At 48.1% G+C, this 18,973-nt stretch overlaps 1 protein-coding gene and 1 pseudogene across 3 annotated transcripts in view; one reads left to right on the top strand and one right to left on the bottom strand.

Moving 5' to 3' along the window:
* Nucleotides 1-18,973, top strand: part of LOC8037995 (F-box only protein 3) — a 62,943-nt gene that overhangs the window by 34,011 nt on the left and 9,959 nt on the right. For all 3 annotated transcript variants that reach the window (XM_029968941.4, XM_029968940.4, XM_029968942.4), the window contains exons 8-10: nt 4,661-4,783; nt 6,916-7,031; nt 18,398-18,511. In XM_029968941.4, coding sequence (XP_029824801.2) covers nt 4,661-4,783; nt 6,916-7,031; nt 18,398-18,511 — 353 coding nt within the window. The remainder of the gene's footprint in view (nt 1-4,660; nt 4,784-6,915; nt 7,032-18,397; nt 18,512-18,973) is intronic.
* LOC120848318 lies at nt 190-1,032 on the bottom strand (annotated as a pseudogene).

Here is an 18,973-nt window from a genome sequence, read left to right as displayed (position 1 = left end):
AACGCCCACCCCCCCACCGCCTGAAATTCTCAAAAATTGTGGGGTGGGCCATGACTCGGGTGCCGAGCTCAAAAAGTTTCAAAAAAGTTTAAAAATGTGATTTTTTTTTTTTTTTTTTTTTTTGTGTATAGCGAAGCTAGACAGGAGATTAACTGAACTCAAATCTCGGGTTGGTATCTTACTTGCGACTTATTTTACTGTCGAGCAAAATCCACTGCTTCGCGTGTCGCTCGTTTCCGCCTCCTCCGAGCAAGCGCAATTCGAAGCTATGACCGCTGCAGCCTTCGGTCCAACGTGAACGAAAAAAAAAAGAAGAGAATCATCGAAAAAAAAAAAGAAAGAAAAATTTTAAGAAGCCACAGTGACCGAGCAAAGGTGACGAAAGCCGAAAGGAAAGCGGGTCTCCGCTTCCTTTTCGACTTCGGAACCAAGCAAACCGGCAGCCTTTAAAGGGGCGGTGCAACGATTTTATGATTAAAAGAATTTGCATCTCGTCATTTTTACGTTGTTTATCGTGTCCCAGAGGATAGAGAAAACACTTCCTACATTAAAAATGTCTCGATTCCGCTGCATAATCGCAAAGCAAAAGTCGAGCTTTTTCCCCCACCTGCAGCCCCAAGTGGCAGCCGAAGGAACTACGGCGGAAAGATTACATGACCTCGCTCGGCTCTAAGCCGCAGCATAGCGCCCGCTAATGCACGCAGAGAGAGGGAGGGGAAGCGTCCTCCGAGATAGCACACGGGAAGCTACACGGCACTCCGAATGACGTCACTGGGAGTGCGACAAGGTGTGACCCTGAAGACTGGGAGTGAGTTGAGGGGTGCCCGAAAGGCCAATCTTTATCTTTTTTTTACCCAGCAACTAGGAGATGCAGGCGAAATCGGTTTTCTGTTCTTTACTTCAGAAGTGTCAGGGGGCAACTTCCAGAAATCTTTGACCAAAGTCCGAAAATCGTTGCACCGCCCCTTTAACCGACGCCTAAAACGAACCCAGTACAAAAGCAAAAATAAGATGACAAAAGCGAAAACCATAAAAAGGCTCTCTCTGCGGGCGCAATTGTTGCCGCGGAAAGCGCGCGCACGCACAAACTCAATGACCTTCGAGTTTGTGCGTGCGCGCGCGGGGCTCCAGGACAACTTTCTGTGGCAGTACAACCGGAGCTGCGGGCGGCCAAGGTCAATCGGGCACCGACGCGGAGCGCAGCCATTGGTTGTTCTCAGAACGCAGCCACCGGTTACGCTCTGCGCCGGTGCCCGATTGGCTTGTGTGTGTGTGTGGGGGGGTGATGCTTTGGGAAAGGAAAATGACGCTTTGTTTCCAGGCTTATACTGCCAGTAGGTCAGCGCCTTGTTGGGGGAAGGGGAGTGGGAGAAAAGAGCTCGAAAGAGGCTTCGATCGCCTACAGCTCTGACGGCGTTTCAACGCTCAACAATAACAACGGTGTTTTCTTTTACAGATAGCGCGGCTTGCTTAAAGGAGCGGTGCAACGATATTCAATTGGAATGTTTTTCACTCTACACGAGCTTACTGGCACACCTGGGACTCAAGGATACTCACACGCAACGCCATTGACCAAGAAACTCCTTTGTTGCGGTGTAATTTCAAGGACAAAAGCGATCATTTTCATTCAATCTCTCCTTTGCAAAATTTGATGACGTAACTCGGGGATCGCAGTACACCCAAGTGACGATATTTGAATGCGGTTTATAGATTGGACCCGAGCATTGCGTGGGCACTCGACTTGGCCTCGTGATAATTGCTAGCTCGAGAAGCATTCGGGTAGTGACCCGTGTCCAATCGCTGCAACGACGACAGCAGCCGAGCCATAACAATGTCTGAAACTCAGCGCGTGTCCTGTACCTTGCCAACACCAGCGCGTGGCTATGATCAACACTGGCGGCATATAATCGGCTCCAGATCACGTGGCCGCTTGTTCTGGCTGCGAGTTGAGGGGGTGAACGCTGCTCGTTTTTCTTTAATTTTTTTCTGGGACTTCCATTGCGTGGGGTGAAAACCGAACGCGATTTTCATAGGTCATTAACGTTAGGGATCCGTTTTAAGCGGTATTTGCGCAAAGTACAAAAATTGTTGCATCGCTCCTTTAAAGGCCGACCTACAAAACCATTTTTCGCGGGAGAAGAGGTTTCCTCCTTGCCACCCAGAAAGGAGGAAACCCCTTCTCCTTTCCACGGAGACCAGCCTCCGGACCCGCCCTTTCGAGGGGAGGAGGAGGAAGGAGTGCGAGAGGGGTGGGAGCGAAGGTCGTTGGGGAGCACTTTCCTACCCTGCGGAAAATGGTTTCGTAAGTCGGCCTTTAAGGGGAGGGGCTGGTCTTTAACTTTTTGTTTTTTTATTTTCCATTTATCGTGCTGAATTTTAGTATAGTGATGTATTTCTCAGTGGTGATTTCAAATATGCAATTAGTTTTCAGATAGCTTTACTAGATCTTGAGTTACCAATAAATTTGTTATTTTAATTAGGTCCTCTTTACGGGTCATTAGCGTAAAAGTTTTCAGAATATATAAAAAATGTTTATAGAATTGCATTCACCAAGACACGTTTTGTGCGGTGATGCTATTTTTGCTGCTTTATATGTCATACAATAATTTTAATTAATTAGTCTCAAAAAGATATAGCTTCCCATTTTATGCAACTTGATTGCAAATGTTTTTTTACCAATGAAATATCATTAAATCAGTCTTAAAATAGCATCACCGCACAAAACACATCTTGGTGAATGCAATTCTATAAAAAATTTCTGATATATTTTGACCAATTTTATGGTAACGACCCGTAAGGAGGACCTAATTAAAATTACAAATTTATAAATAACTCAAGATCTAGTAGAGCTATCTCAAAACAAATTGCATATTTGAAATCACCACAGAGAAATACATCAGCATACTAAATTCCAGCACGATAAATGAAAAATAAAAAACCAAAAGTTAAAGACCAGCCTCCCCCTTAAGGTGACGCGTAGAGCAGCTGGCTGCGATGTGGACGGTGCATCTGGCATGCCGTCCGAGATAAACGAAGCGTGAAAAAATAGGAAAAAGGCGTTTGCGCTGGGTGTAACAGCAAATCTTTATTTACTCGTCGAAACCGTCAAATGACGCATCACTGTCAGACGTCTGTCGGTCGCGATGTTCTCAAAGAATGCCAAGTCGGCCGGAGTAGGTTTTGGACAAAGAAAATCGAATCCAAACGAGGCTTTTTGTTCTGAACCACTCGTATTCGCAGTATTGAGTTAGTCATCCGATCCGCGTCCTATTTAAGTTGCGGTTTCGCGGCCTGACTTATCTTTTCGATGAAAAGGGACTTTCAGTTATAAACAGAAAAAAGAACATAAAGCGGCATTTTGTTATCTCTTTCTCTCCCTCCTACGATCTTTTTTGACCCTATGATCCGCGCATCCAGGCGCCTTTTATATTTATTTCTTTTTCGGGAAGGGGGGGTGGGGGGGGGGAGGGGGGTGCGGGCAGGAGAGAAAGGATCGGAAACGTGTCTGCTTTTGTTTGCCAGATAAATATAGGTTCGCTTTCTTATTTTTATTGCGTTTCTTCTCCTAAGAATCCTCCGATTTTGGAGTCGTGAAAATGCAGAAGGGCGCCCTTTCTTTTCTTCTTTTTTTTTTTTTTTTCTGTTTGCCATTTGTGGGGCTCGAAATTGGCGTTTTTCAGGTCTGGGCGATGACTCGGTGCTTTCTTTACAAGATTGATTGCCCGAAACAGGGTGGGCGTTGACTCAGTGCTTTTTACGAAATTGATATTTCGCCCAAAACGGGGGTGGGCGATGACTCGGGATATTACGGTATATGAACTGTGGCATGTAAACGACACATTTGTCGCAGTTATCCTAATCGAGAGAATTTATAAATCTGCTCCCTATATGCAGAAATTTTGTTTTCTATTTCAAATTTGACAAAACAAACAAAACAAGCATGAATTATGAGCACGGGTTGTGAAGAGATCACAGCTTAACATATAGGGAGTACACTGTATTGACTAGACGCCATATTTGTGGGTGCTGTTTAAAGCGCATGGCTCAGAACAAGCTCGCATTATTAGGCTGCTAAGACCGGCAATCTTGACTGTGCGGAATACACGTTGCAGAAGAACTGTGGAAGCTCGGCGTCAGCACGCGCTCAGCATTTGTGCACACAGCTATGCTTGCCAGTGAATACTCCCCATATTCTCGCATGACTAGGGCAGGTTTGCCCCATTGAGTGCGCTTCTCACCGAGCACCTGCGTACTGCGGGGAAGCAATGCCCGCAAGTTCCGCAGGTATTGCTTCCACGAAGTGCAGCGGTGCTCGGTGAGAAGTGCACTCAACGGGGTTAACCCACCACGATTGACACTTCGGAAAGTATGAATATTGCTGTTCACCTCGACGCGAATACTGAATAGCGTATTATTCGAACCTACTATTTGAATATTCGCGCAGCACAAAAAAACGGTCTATATTGTTGACTTTCGAGAAAAACCTGGAAGTTGGTGCAGATATCACACGGAATATGCACAGGTGTAGAAAGCTAAACTGCTTCCACTTGGGGAACCTACGAGGACGTTCTGGGGAACTCCTCGGTTGCTAGGAACCCAGTGCGGGGGAGGACTCAAGCTGGAAGGAGACGAGCGTCTTAAGGCTGACTTGTGCGTGCAGGTTCTTTCACGAGCCGGGGTGCGAGCTCACCACAGACAACATCACCGTCTCCGTGGCCACCTGCTTTGTGCCCGAACTCAGCAGCATCAACCCTCCGCACTTCTTCCACACGTATCGTATCACGTGAGTCCACCCCGTCGTCTCGCATCTTCTGCGCCCACTCAACTGGGTGTCGCCGACTCACTCGTTTCCGAAATGGTCGACAGCAAATATCCTCGCTGCGTGTGCCTTTACTCGCCCTAGTGACGACGAGATAAAAAGGGCATGAGCATTTTGTAAACATGCGCGAGTGATTTAGTGACGCCACGTCATGGCGGCAGTTATACGTCGTTTCTAAGAGCAAGACACGCGGCGTATGCTCTAGCGATATAAAAAAATGCTTCGATGGGTGGCCGGCAACGTAGTATGTACAGTGCGATCCACTTACGACGATGCCGCACATAACAATGTATTGCTTATAACAATCACTTTTTACAGGACTGTGCATTTATGCATTGAATATCCAGTTCAGATACAACGATAATCGGTTCTAACGATTGTGTTTTCGGGTTTTCTCATGATCGTTATGGGTGGATTGCACAGTACACATATGCACGCCGTCCGAGAATATGAACACGGCGGATGGAAGGGCACAAATGGCAGACGGGAGTGGCGACTTGAAACCAGATGGACTCTCGGCCAATCGGTGGTTGTGGCGAGGGGAGCTTCGAAGAGAGGAGGATTTTTCTAGGAGGTGAGACTGTGTCGGAGGATCAATCGGTGGTGCTACTTTCAGTATTAGTAACTCCGACTGACTGTAGGTGGCACCACTCGTTTTTCTAAATGGCGGTTATAGTGGTGGTCGGAGACGACAGCCTGACTAGTGTGCTGGCTTCACTGAGCGACACAAAGTATTCCTGCTTATACGAGGAAGCTAGGGTGCTTCGAGTGCAGGTTACCTCTTCATCCTAAGAACAAAAGCAATCTTTAGCGTAATATTTACGCCAAGAGGCACGTTTTAATTCTGGAACGAAACCGAAACAAACCTCTATTTTGCGCGTAATTTCTCGGTATGAGTGCTAATTTAGGACTCTTTCATATATCGAGATGCGTCTCGCAGCATAATTGTTGAGCCAAAGAAGTTGTTCGCAGAAACTTTTTTTTGTGACATACGTGTCCGATCCAGGCACTTTAAAATATTTTGGAGATTTCAGTGTCCCTTTAAAGACAGGGTCTTTCTTACACCTTAGAAATAACGCGGAATATTGTATTTGTTGAAATAATCGGCACTGATATTTGCGCATTCTTGCTGCCTTTTGTCGCTCAGATAAATGACACGTGAAATAATGAGCTGGTGGCCTTTCAATAGGTCTTTGGGTATTTAGATGACTAATTGGTTTAACATTATTCCCAGCACAAGAACAACAGAATCAATTCAAATTTAACAAATTGCCATGGGTGATGAGTTTAGAATATGTTCACAAAAGGTATAAATTAAGAAACGCTGTTCTTACTACAAAAACCCAAAGACTGATACAGAGTCAGGCAGCAGAGCCGCGTGTCTTTTTTTTAAAGCAACGTGTGACGAAGAATATTTTATATTCAGTGTTTAACTGTTTGTCTATCTTGGTAAGAATATCAGAGTTTTTCTAATGCTAAAAATAAAGCAAAATGCGACCTTTCTGAAACGACTATTATGGTTAAACGAGCGTTTGCGTTAGCATTGCGTATGCGGTTTGCACGTGCGCAGTGCCCAAAATTGTTCTTTTAAATTGGAGCGTGGTGACGACGCGCACGCGCAGTGTGGAGCACGCAATTAACGCAAACATGTGGCGCTTGCGTTTGTTTTTAAACGCAATACAAAAACTTTTTTTATAAGGTACAATCCCAAGCAGGCTGCAGCACTACATTATGAAAGTAAAGAGTGTTATTGTTTGCATTCGGAAATGACATTCCGCAAGCCATGATCACGAGCAGTTCTGCCGTGCCCGCTGATCGGGGAATCGGGGGACCCTGGCTAGAGCGTTTCCTGTTTCCTCCACGGGAGGGCAAGCAACGAGCTGGAGACGCGAATAAAGGGACTTCTGTTACACCTCGTGAGCGTGCACGCGCGGCAGGTTCGACGTCAATCTTGTTATTGGACCCCAGACTAGCTTTTGTAATTATGATTATGGGTATCGTTATTAGATGTAATGAAATTAAGCTAAAAGGGGGAACGAAGCAAGCGGGAAGTTTGACTGCTCCCCCGAAATGCGACGGACGTCTTTTCCGCCCAGCATGTCCATGCCGGAGCACGCCCTGGAGAAGGAGAGCTGTCAGCTGGAGTCCCGGCACTGGATCATCACAGACGAGAACGGGCTGGAAGAACGCGTGGATGGTCGAGGAGTCGTGGGTGAGGCGTCTTCTCTTCTTCCTCCTCTGCAGTTTCTAAAGGCCGCCCTGAACGAATTGTCGACGTTAGCCTCCGAAATGCACATAGATTTTTCTCTCCGTTCGCAAACAAATTCTAAAAAAAGGGGGTGGGCAGCGAACAAAGAAGGTGAGAATGCGACCGAACCGTGCTTACGTGGAGTAGTGAAGAAGACTTCGGAGAGAAATTTAAAAGTACCTTAATCCCGCTGTAAAAATTGGGCGAGACAGAATGTGAGGCGTGTTTTGAGCTCCTCCCACCACTGGCGCTACAGATTTTGCAACAGCACACATATGTAAAGGGTGCACGAGATATCTGAGAACAAAATTTCAGGGTTCACAACTTGTCGACTTGTCATACTCTTTCTATACTCCTATACTGTATAAGGTAAACAAGGAGATCAACTAGGAAACAACAAACTGCAAGGTATCTCACAAGACCAAGTACATGGAATGTGAGAAGGAGTGTGTGTATGAAATCCCAGCGTCATGTGGTGAATGTTACATTGGACAGACTGGAAGGTGCATCAATGACCAGACAAGTGTAAACTGAACTCGCTTCGCACCGGCCAACGTTCGTCGGCGGCAAGAAGCGGAAGCATGACAGACGCAGTTCGGTTCCAACACAACACTAACTGAGGGAGCCGGGTGGCCCCCTGTTTAATATAAAGCGCCGCACTTCCAGTCATCGTCACACTAGGCCACCAGGGGACCTTGTGGCGCTACATGCTGGCCAGGAATATAACAGTCCTCCCCTCTGAGGTACAAAGACCAGCTACAGCTAAGGGGAGTACCGCTGCACGGCCCTCCTAGTCCTTGTGCTACGGCGCAGCTGGGGTGGACTGATGCTTGTAGGATGAGGAGTTACTTTAGGGCTTGCGGCACTGTCGCTTGCACCCACGCTTGTTTCGCCTGGCTCGAACAGAGCGCCGGGAGCACCAGCACATTGACTCTTATTTAATGCTTGCGGTTCCAACTGCGCTGCAGCACCAACAGGTTGACAAGTCTCTGCTTCCGCCGTAGCTGCTGTAGTGGCGTCGGTCGGTCTGGAACGCAGGTGATCACCGTGCCGATGCCACAGTGTGCCATCTTCAAGGCGGACTTGCGCTGAAGACTGCCTTGTGGCGCCGACGACTCGAGCAGGCACCCAGGGCATACCCTGGCTGAAGTTCGTGGCGAACACGTTCTCTTTAGGGTTGAGCGGCGCTCCCTGTCGGCAGCCTTTATCAGTATAAAGTTTCTGTTTTAGCTGCTTGAGCAGCACTGATGATTGGAGGCTGGGACGCAGGACATCCAACGGCGTCTTGAACATCCTTTTCGTCAACAACTCGCATGGTGCACGGCCCGTGATCTCGTGCGGAGTAGTCCTGTAATGAAACAGGAATCTGGAAATTTGAGTCTGAAAATCCCCAGAGCCACCTTTCTTGAGTTTGTTCTTAACGGTTTGTACAACACGCTCCCGCTGCCCCGTTTGACGCTGGATGATATGGCGGCACGAGCATCCGGCGTATCCCGTTGCATGTTAGAAAGTCCAAGTACTTCTCACTTGCAAATGCAGGCCCATTGTCTGAGACAATCAGATCTGGTAGACCGTGCTGAGCGAAGGCCGTCCGCAGGGCGGTTATGGTAGCCTCTGCAGAAGTTGACGAGATAGGAAACACTTCGACCCATTTTGAAAAAGCATCCACAATGACCAAAAAGGTATGCCCCATAAACGGCCCTCCAAAATCAATGTGAAGCCTGGACCAAGGCTTCTGGGGGAACGGCCAGGGCGTCTGTTGAACTAATTGTGGAGCCCGCTGATGAGCTTGGCAAATCGAGCAGCTCTTCACATGGTGGGTTATGTCGTTATCGATACCCGGCCACCAGACGTGACTTCTGGCTATCATTTTGCTCTTCTCGATGCCTGGGTGGCTTGAATGAAGCAGATCCAGGACTCGAGCCTGCAGCACTTTTGGGATCACCACGCGTGCTCCCCAGAGCAAACAACCCTCATGCAGGCTAAGCTCTGAACTCCTTGCACAAAAAGGCCTCTGTTCTGATGCTAGTGCAAGGTCCTCTCCTTTGAGAACAGCGAGAACAACATGTCCCAGAACAGGGTCATTCTTTGTGGCTTGGGCCACAACGGAGGGTGAAAGAAGATTCGGATATGCGTGCTGTAGCATGAAGACGTCAGCCGGCATGTTCTTTTCAACGTTGCTCCCAGGTAATGGAAGTCTACCGAGTGCGTCAGCATGACCTAAATTCCTTCCTGGTTTGTAGATCAGCTGGTACTTGTACGCTGAAAGCTTGAGAGTCCACCTGACAAGCTGAGGCGACGCGTGGACAGGAACTGGCTTATCAGCACTCAGCAATCCCATCCTCGTCGCCACTGTTACAAGTGTAAACCGAACTCGCTTCGCACCGGCCAACGTTCGTCGGCGGCAAGAAGCGGAAGCATGACAAACGCAGTTCGGTTCCAACACAACACTAACTGAGGGAGCCGGGTGGCCCCCTGTTTAATATAAAGCGCCGCACTTCCAGTCATCGTCACACTAGGCCACCAGGGGACCTTGTGGCACTACATGCTGGCCAGGAATATAACAGTAACATGCAGTTTCGGTGAAGGCCGCTACAGCAGCAGGGCACCTACCTGCCCATTGTGTTATGTGTCAGTGTGTACTAGAGTTTTATAGCCTAAACATCCTGGCAAGAAACCGCCACAGGTTTGCTCGAGAAATCCTGGAGGCCCTTGCTATTGATGCAAAGGCGGACAAGTGTGTGAGTGCGCCTTCCATCACGCTACACCACAAGGAAGTTGCGTATCGTAGAGGGGCCGCATCCATGGCAGACAAATGAAAGACGATGAAGATGCTCGGTTATAAGACTAGGAGAGAAGGAAAAAGTTATTTTATTAAACTAAATGCAATGTAGATAAAGGAAAAGAGGGAGTGAAACTTAATGTACATGAAGAAGCGTTCAGCCTTTTCACTCTTGTGAAGAAGGAAGACCAGCGGAGCTGTATTTGATACACTGCCGCAACGCGCCCGTTTCGCACTTCTCGTCCAACATGCCGCCGATCGGGTTCTCCACAAACTCCCTCCGGAACCTCGCCGTCGCACCCGGGAACTGTTCAGCCGGCGTGGAGTGCAGTCGTCGCCAGGCCTCGCGTTTGTGCTTTGCCTCCATGGCACGATCGTCGTCCGTGGCGTTGGCCCACCGGCGCCCTTTACATCGCTGGTACTGTTCTCGGCGGCGGCTTTCCAGGCGAGCGATGTGCTCTTCTTTGGCAAGGAAATCTGAAGCGCTGGATGCAGTGGAAGTCAAGGCGACAGCGGCTTTGCGGCGGTTGCAGACCCATTCGCGCTGCTGCATACGTCGCCGCTCCTTCCGCAGTCAGTCTCCTTTCCCCGAAAGGGCGCGCGGCCGACCCATCCTGTGTCCAAACCAAAACTGATAAGAGCGTAGGAAACAGTGCGCAAAATAGACCAAGAAGAAGAAACACACGTGACGAGCGCTGCGCTTGTTACGTGTGCTTCTTCTTCGTCGTCGTCTGTTTTTCGCGCTGTTTCCTACAATGAATTTTGACCAACACGCCCAACTATCCATTCTTCCATGATAGCTGGAAAGGTTGCCGCCATCTATGAGTAACGGCGGTAACCAGACTGGTAGTGTGCTTGCCGCCGTCGCTTATAGATGGCGGTAGCTGTCCAGGTAGGTTTGTGTCGACATACCGGACACGATCCTGGGGAACCTAGCCCTTAACAGCTCTGCTGTAAAAAAGATGATCTGCTTAAACCGATCTAGTCTAGCGGTGTGTATGCCTTTTTAGCTCTCTCTCTCTCTCTCTAATCCTTCTTTTATGTTCAGCTGCTACTACTGTAAAATCCCGTAAGGGCGCCCTCCCCCGTGAGATCGCCTATCCCGTTTTTCTGGCTGAATATCTAAAACGTAAAAATTCCGGAATATTGCCCACCCCCTATTCTCGTCGGACATCACGCAATGTCCGACAAATCACACTAAATGCTCGATCTGCGGAACCGGTATGTCTGACAAGGGAGTTTTTAGCGGGTTCACGCGTTTTTGTCCGTGATCTGCACGTGTCCTATTGGTTCATGTTACTTGCAAGTCGATCCCACGTGTTTATTGCATCGTAAAATGCGAGTCTGCTGTGTCCGCGATTCGTGGTATTTGTTCCCGTGGCATGCGCATTCATAGTCCGTTTCCGCGCTTTTTGTCCACGATCTGCGCACGCAATATCGGTTCCCATGACACATGAGTTGTCTTGAATGCTTGTTGCTCCGTGAAATGCAAATCTGCTGCATCCGCGATTTGCGGCATCGGCCCCCATAACATACGAGTTCGCACCTTGTACTGTTTGCACGGTTCTGACGCACACTTCTTTTCGCCAAAATCGGTGCCCAAAACTACATGCGCGTTACAATCGAAACCAAAAACCGAAACTCGAGAACTCGTGTCTGCCGTTTTAAGATGGGGAAAAGAATCTACTGGAAGGCTTTATTTAAATGAAAGCCGTCATGCTGGTGTTAAAGATAACAGCGGAGCAGCACTGCATGGCCTCGCAATCCCAGCAACCTGTTGAGCTCGCAAAGTGTTGTTTGGAAGACGACCCTGCCAAAGGCGACGGTCGCGCACTTGTACATACACAAGAAGCACGGCACTTAAAACACTCTGGTTGAAAGCAGGGATCACCTCTGTGGATAGCGAAGAACCATCGTCAGACTCTGACAACGGCGACTAGTGCACAACATTTATTTTTGTGTTGGCGTTTGTTTCATAAAATCTGTTCTATGAGGTATGTGTTCAATCTTCATTATTTTACCTATGCGGTAGAATCGGGCACAATTTGCTTTTTGAATATCTGATAGCTAAATCTGCCTGCGCGTTAGAACCGGGGGTGCGTTAGAATTGTACAAACACTGTAAAGCGAATCTGCTGCATCCGCAACCCTTTTATCATGACACAGGATGTCGTAGCAAATTCCCGTGTGTTTATCGCATCTTACCAAGCATGGAGTTTGATCTCATTGATAATTCGCTCGCGTTCTCGCGCAAACAAAATCATAGATGAAGCCACGCGCTCGCACGAGTAGCTTTGACAGTGTTGTACATTATAAGTATGAAATGGAGTATGCATCCATCTAGATGCCCAACTTCATCTTCGACCGCATCTGTGTCATCTATCTGGTGCATTGGTTCTCAAATGGGTGTCCGCAGACTCTTCGTGGTCCCCGAAGGCCTTCTTGGAGTCGTGGAACCCTTCACTATCAGTAAAGCTGGACAATAAGAATTTTTTTTCACATTGATGCTCCCTGTCCCACAAAACCAAATAGACCAAACCGCACGTGCCGAGTTCCCTGCTCTTTCCCTTGGCGGATGGAGTCCCCCATCCCTTCTGCGGATCCAAAAAGGGGTCCCGTAACATCAGTGGTTGAGAACCACCGACCTAATGTATCAATTTTAAGATGGTGCTTCCAGTCTGACACAAGAAATGAAAAGGCATGCCATCCTTAGTTGCATTTTCATTTCACAGCTATTTAGATATAGCCGCCTTCTCGAATGTATCAAGGTCCCTCGTTTTCAAGGTCAGAGAACAGCTTTCAGATTCTGGTTAGCCCGTCGCATCTGCATCCAAGCGGAAAAAAACATTCCCAGCGGTCAGACATCGACACGACAGCCGAGCCTGTTCAGCAGGTGCGCGACATTGTGAGCAACGGCCCCCAGAAAGTCGATGAGGACCTTTGCCAAGCAGCTTGGGGTGGCAGAGTTCACCTACAGGCCTGTGCTGCACGAGGACCTTAGATACCGATCCAGCGTGATGAGGAGAGGGCAGCTTGTCTTCCAAAAATCCAGGAAATCTGCGTCACTCGGTCCATGCGCCCGTGAACAAGCTCGAGCTCCCCGAAGAACCGGATGTGCTTTGCTTCGTTTTTTGTTTACAACAAGAAGAACCTTGACCGAGACCAGAAGGTTTACAGGAGACATGTGGCTCTACGCGACCACCAATAAGCTTCCTCAGGTCATGCAGACAACGTTTCCATCGTCTTTGACGGTCATAGCCGTTGCAAGCAAGGAGGGGCATGTCTCTCAACAGAGCCTCAGGGTCGACTCAAAGACCTGCTTCGAAACCCCGAGTACTGTAGTAAAACCTCGAATAGAAGGGCTGGCCTGGGGGAGGCCGTATGTTTTTTGACGGGACTCCGCTCCGTGCCACACGGCCCTCGCGACCCAAGATTGACCAGCCGACAACCTCCACGACCACGTCGCCCCCAACACGTGGCCTCCTAACTTTCTAGATGTAAACGCCCTGGACTACCGTGTCTAGGGCGTTCTCAGGAGAGAGAGAGAGACGGACAAGCAGCCTCACAACCCCAAAGAGCCGTTAAGGGCTGCCATTGTGGACACTGTGGCCAACGCCAACGAGGACCACTTGATTGGGGCACGCAGCCATTTTTGAAGCCGCATCGAGTCTGTCACTGCCGCTGAAGGTGGTTTTATCAAATGAAGATCGAGATCACGGATAGAAAGCAGGATCTGCAGCTAATTCCGTGCTAATATAATCATATTTTTTTAAACATCTCTTTTTTTTTAATGTTATGTTTTCGAGCACACCTCTTAGGCGCCCGTTTCCGGCTTGAGCGGCATCGCTGTCGCCGTTGGCGTAACCACACGGTGCATTATGGGAAATGTCCCATAATGCACCGTGCGAAACCCCCCCCCCCCCCCCCCCCCCGAGGTCACGTAACTCCCCCCCCCCCCCCCCCTCCCGAGGTCACATAACCCCCCCCCCCCCCCCCGGAGGAGATTCAAGAATGAGGGGAGGAGGAGGAGGGAGGAGGGGTATACCCTCCCCTCAGTACCCTTCCATCCTCCTCCTCCTCAAGAGCTGCACTCTAATTCGCCATTACAGGCAGTTGTAAACGGCTTTCACCTTTTTAAATACCTTTGCAACCTGCATGGGTGTCCCAAAAAAAGTTTTGTGTTTTCTTTTCTTCAAAAATGAAGCATGCATCACCCAACGCTTAGCATTCCGAACCAGATGCCAAAGTTTCAGAGATAGGGGAGGAGGAGGATAAGGAGTTAAAGTTAAAGAGTTAAAAAGTTGTAAACGATTTTTGGAAATTTTCAATAGGAAAATGGCAGCCGACAAACCCAGTGGAGTACATGGAGCCGAATGGTGCCAGTTACTGAAAACAAGCGAAAACGGGCGCCATTTTCCCATTGAAATTTTGGAAAATCGCCCGTAACTTTTGACCGAGATAACGGTTACTTAGGAAATTTTGGCATCTGGTTGAGACCAATAGCGCTACATCTGGGCAAAAAACGAGTTTATTTTTGCGGCAAAAAAATCAACGTGAATTTTTTGGGGGGACATACCGAATATTAGCGTAGCAAGTATAATGGCGCTAACCCAATTTGCTCCGCCAACGCGGGGGAAAGGGGCGTCAAACGGCTGAGCAAGCAGTCGCCGGTCAGATTCCCGTCAGGGGGGACACGGTCTTTTGTAAAGGCAACTGGCCAATTCAGATTTTCGTTAAGACTTTTCGAGTGTTCTAGGCTTAGAAATCAACCCTGAAACACATTCTTCATTAAAACTGGGGAAAAACCAACGACCCTCACTCTCTTGGCTCGCAACGGGGACAAGCGGTAACGCGATCCGGCCTTGATAACGTGCCGCCAGCGTTTGTCACGGCCAGGTCGTGATAAACGCCGGGTCGACAATGCACAAGTCACGTGCTGCATTCCGGATATTGCTGAAGTTTGATTATTTTTGCCCCGTTGATTTCACGAGCCACCGCACGAATATCCACCAACGCATAGATTGTGACCGAGTGTTGTCGAGTGCTCGTGTCTAATGCACGAGCTCTGCTCGACGCTTGTTTAGATGGAACGATTCTGTGATTGGGTTAACGGCGCAATTCCTGTGACAGTGTCAAAAAGTTTTGAGGAGACTGGTAGAAATGGTCGTCTTCCGTCCTCAAAGTTACACCGTGACAAGGACCTGCAAGTTCCGTGGTGTCGAGTGCAGATAGGAGGGTAGTTTAGAAAGTACTAAGTTTTGTTTTGAAGTAGTAAACTTGTGCATCGTTCTTCGTTAAATGCTTTGTTTTCTATTAATTTCGTTTGCATTAAGAAGTCTATCTTTTGATGCAATCCCCTTCTATGTCGATTAAGACATTTACCATATTGGAGTGTTTTAGTAGATCGTTCAGTCACTCCTGCTACACTACCCGCAATTCGTTACAAACTCTGCTATGTGTAGCGTAGTGGAACCGTCTTTTTAAGTTTTAGTGGAACATTTGCAACCCCCTACGAATTACAGCGTCATGAGAGCTAATGCAATGCCACTAGCCGCTCTTTTAGACACTAAGGCTCGCGTAAAACAAAGGTTTGCAAAGCAATTCTTTGCAATCTTCTTATTAACGTAGCTATCTTAATGGAATATCCTTTCTTTATCAAATAAAGTGTTAATTTTTGCTTCATCTTAAAGTAAATATTTATTGCGTTTGTAATTGGATACGACTGACGGCCAAGCTGTCCAAGCCAATCCGATACAAGTTAGGCGCCAAAGCCATTGAGAGAAATCCTCAGAAATAAATGACAACAACCTTAGCTCTTCCACTGTGTCGTTGAAATCGGTAATTTCTTCCTCTTACTGTTCACCGAAAATTAAACGACGCGGAAATCCTTCAGATCCGCCTGTTCGCTCGCTTCCTCGGTCGGTTCTGTCCTCGCGACAACAGCGGCCGTTGAGCAGGAGGCCGCACCCTTTGCTCACAACACCACGGATTGTGAAGCTCTTTTTTTATCTTGGGCCATATTTAGCACGTCCGCCACAAATCGCTACCTGTTGCAGTCCTGGAATGGCTTTGTCGCGGCTACTTCTCGCAGCAGCGATATGTAATCTGTCTCTCAGAACTGCGATCGTGAAGCAGACTGATCAGGCACAGAGTGGTGGCCATCTTGAATTGCGTTCTCCACTACCATCGCACATCCGTAGTGGCGGCGGCGCTCTAGCATAGCGGGGGTGCCAAAACGATCTACTTAAATTGTCTACTTATTCAAATCTAGGCTGGCGTCGATTCTATGCCAACCCCAAGAAACCGAAAGGTTAAGAAGAAAAAGAAAGAATATCCTCAATCGTAAACCGATCAGAAGGAGCTAGAAAAGAATGCGAAATTAAGATAGAACAATATTGATTCTGCTGCGAAAAACTCGCGAAAACGTCCAAACCGTCGTCGTCGCTCGACTCTTTGTCCCCGAAGTCTTCGACAAACCGACACCCAAATTGCTTCACAAAACTCTGGACCCAGCCCCTGCTTGCTTTGAATTCCGTTTGAGGAACGCCTCGTGCTTTCGCAACTTCCTTCGGTTTTGCTCGGACGATTTTCACGGTCGCGGGAAGTGCCGCTGCCCTCCGAGTTCCGATCGAAGCTTGTGACTTCAGTTTTCATTTCGGGACATCGACCTCTTCGCGGTCCCGAGAATGCCCACCGAACGGCCTTCCCGTTCTTTCCACGCAAATAGTCGAGATGCGTCAACGGCTTGTCGGCTTCGGGTAGTTCCGGGGCGCGGCCGCAGGACTGTCCCGGAAGTTCTGTGGAATTGGAAGCGTATCCTTGTTTCTAAGCCGACCCCCAAGATTCAGTTTCCCCTTTCTCGTAGAAGCTGTCGGCCTAGATTTGAATAGATACAGTGCATGGCTGGATGGCTGGCCCCTAACAGTTTACGGTCCTCGCTCTGGTGACAAAAAACGCCGTGTTTCCACTAAAAAACTTAAATTCCCCCAGAAAAAAAAAAAAGAAAAGTTATTTAACGCAGTGTGTTGCGATGCTCATACAAGTAATTTGTTAATGTGTCTCAATTCCGGGGTCAATGTCTCAAAAGAAATTTCGAGTCAAAATGTGTCTCGTAGCATAGATATTGCAACGAAAGACTTCCTTTCAGGGAAATCTTACATTGCAATATACATACCCCATCCAGGTACATGGAATGTTTTTTTTGAAGGGGCGCTTGAGCGGGATCTGAGACAGTCCGTTTAAAGTGATAGCCCAATCTGTGGGCTATTAGCATCTTAAAAAACTCGTAATTACACTCATGGGTGGCAGATTTCCCTAATAAAAAAATCCAATCAAAGATTGTGAACTGCCCCCCTTCCTGCACCCCGAGGAGCTGACACCAGGGGGCACTGTCGGGTGGCGTTTGCGAACAGTAATTGCTGTATTACGTCTCCTACACCCAAAGATTTTAGGTTTTTGTCAAGATGTAATGGACGACACGCCTGGTAAAATTTTTGGAGGTGGTGGGGACCCGGGGATGCCCCCGCCAGAGGGGAAACAGTGCCTGTGTTGCTTCGAGTTTACTAGGACGTCTTGCCATCTAGAACTGGTCTTCATTAAAGGAGCGGTGCAATGATATTCAGTTGGAATGTTTTTCACTTGACACGAGCTTACCTGGGACTCAAGGACACTCGCGCGCAACGCCACTGGCCAAGAAAGTCCTTTGTTGCGGTGTAATTTCAGGAACAAAAGCGATCATTTTCATTCAATCTCTCCTTTGCAAAATTTGATGACGTAACGTGGGGATTGCAGTACACCCAAGTGACGATATTTGAATGCGGTTCGTAGATTGGACCCGAGCATGGCATGGGCACTCGACTTGGGGTCGTGATAATTGCTAGCTCGAGAAGCATTCGGGTAGTGACCCGTGTCCAATCGCTGCAACGACGACAACAGCCGAGCCATAACAATGTCTGGAACTCAGCGCGTGTCCTGCGCTTTGCCAACCCCAGCGCGTGGCTATGATCAACACTGGCGGCATATAATCGGCTCCAGATCACGTGGCCGCTTGTTCTGGCTGCGAGTTGAGGGAGTGAACGCTGCTCGTTTTTCTTTAATTTTTTTTCTGGGACTTCTATAGCATGGGGTGAAAAACGAACGCGTTTCATAGGTCATTAACGTTAGGGATCCGTTTTAAGCGGTATTTGCGCAGAGTACAAACATTGTTGCATCGCTCCTTTAAAGCCCATCGAACAATATGCCATCAAAAACGAGCTTCTGCAAAAAGCACTCTGGTGCCTCTTTGAGAGTTCAGTGCCCTTGGGAGTGATTCCGAAATGTGCTTCTATTTCGGGGTCCTATTCTCAAAATCTAAGAATGTTTTGGAATTGCACCTAACTCAGAATGTGTCTTGCAACATAATGTTGTACTAAACAGTTGTTGTTTGTTTGTTTTGCAGAGGGGGGAGTTTATTTTGTAACATGCTTGCACCCTGTCCTTGCTCTTAGAAAGGAAGCTTCCTTCTGGTTTTTGACGTCCCTCTAACGTGCGGTTGCATCGCAATGCCGCAGGGGAGTACCCCGTGATGTGTCCCGGCGCCTACTTCTCGTGGGTGAGCTGCACCAGTCTGAGCACCACCTACGGCAACATGAAGGGCCACTTCATCATGCGCAACCTCGAAACCGGTACGGGTATGGCATGTCCGCCTCCATGTTCCTCCCTGTGGATTAAGACCCATTCACACCTACTGCGGTGCACTAATCCAGCGCTGACTTACCGTAAAATACCGGGCAAGCGCCCACTCAAACTTTGGAGATAATCGCAAAAAAAAATGGGGGTTGGGCCCTTCTCCGGTCATCAATTTTACATATAAATGCACTGTGTGTATTTTCTCACATCCTACAAATTTGGGAATGGGCGGCTAGTGTGGTATGGGCAGATGCATGGTATTCTACGGTACCACCGCACTGACCTTAGTCACGGTGTAAGGTATCCAGAGCGTTTCTGCGAAAGCTTTCATAAATCTCTAAAAATACGCTGTTTAGATTGCTGTTTGAGTGGGGGATGCCACGTATTGCAGACATAGAAATTAGCAGGATAATTAACCAAAATTTACTAGTTTATTTTAATAGGGATGGGCTAATATT

Source organism: Ixodes scapularis, unplaced genomic scaffold, assembly GCF_016920785.2.
Source record: "Ixodes scapularis isolate PalLabHiFi unplaced genomic scaffold, ASM1692078v2 ptg001212l_1___fragment_1__unscaffolded, whole genome shotgun sequence".
Taxonomy (NCBI): domain Eukaryota; kingdom Metazoa; phylum Arthropoda; class Arachnida; order Ixodida; family Ixodidae; genus Ixodes; species Ixodes scapularis.
The sequence above is the reverse complement of the archived record's forward strand: the minus strand, read 5'-3'. Positions and strand labels throughout refer to the sequence as shown.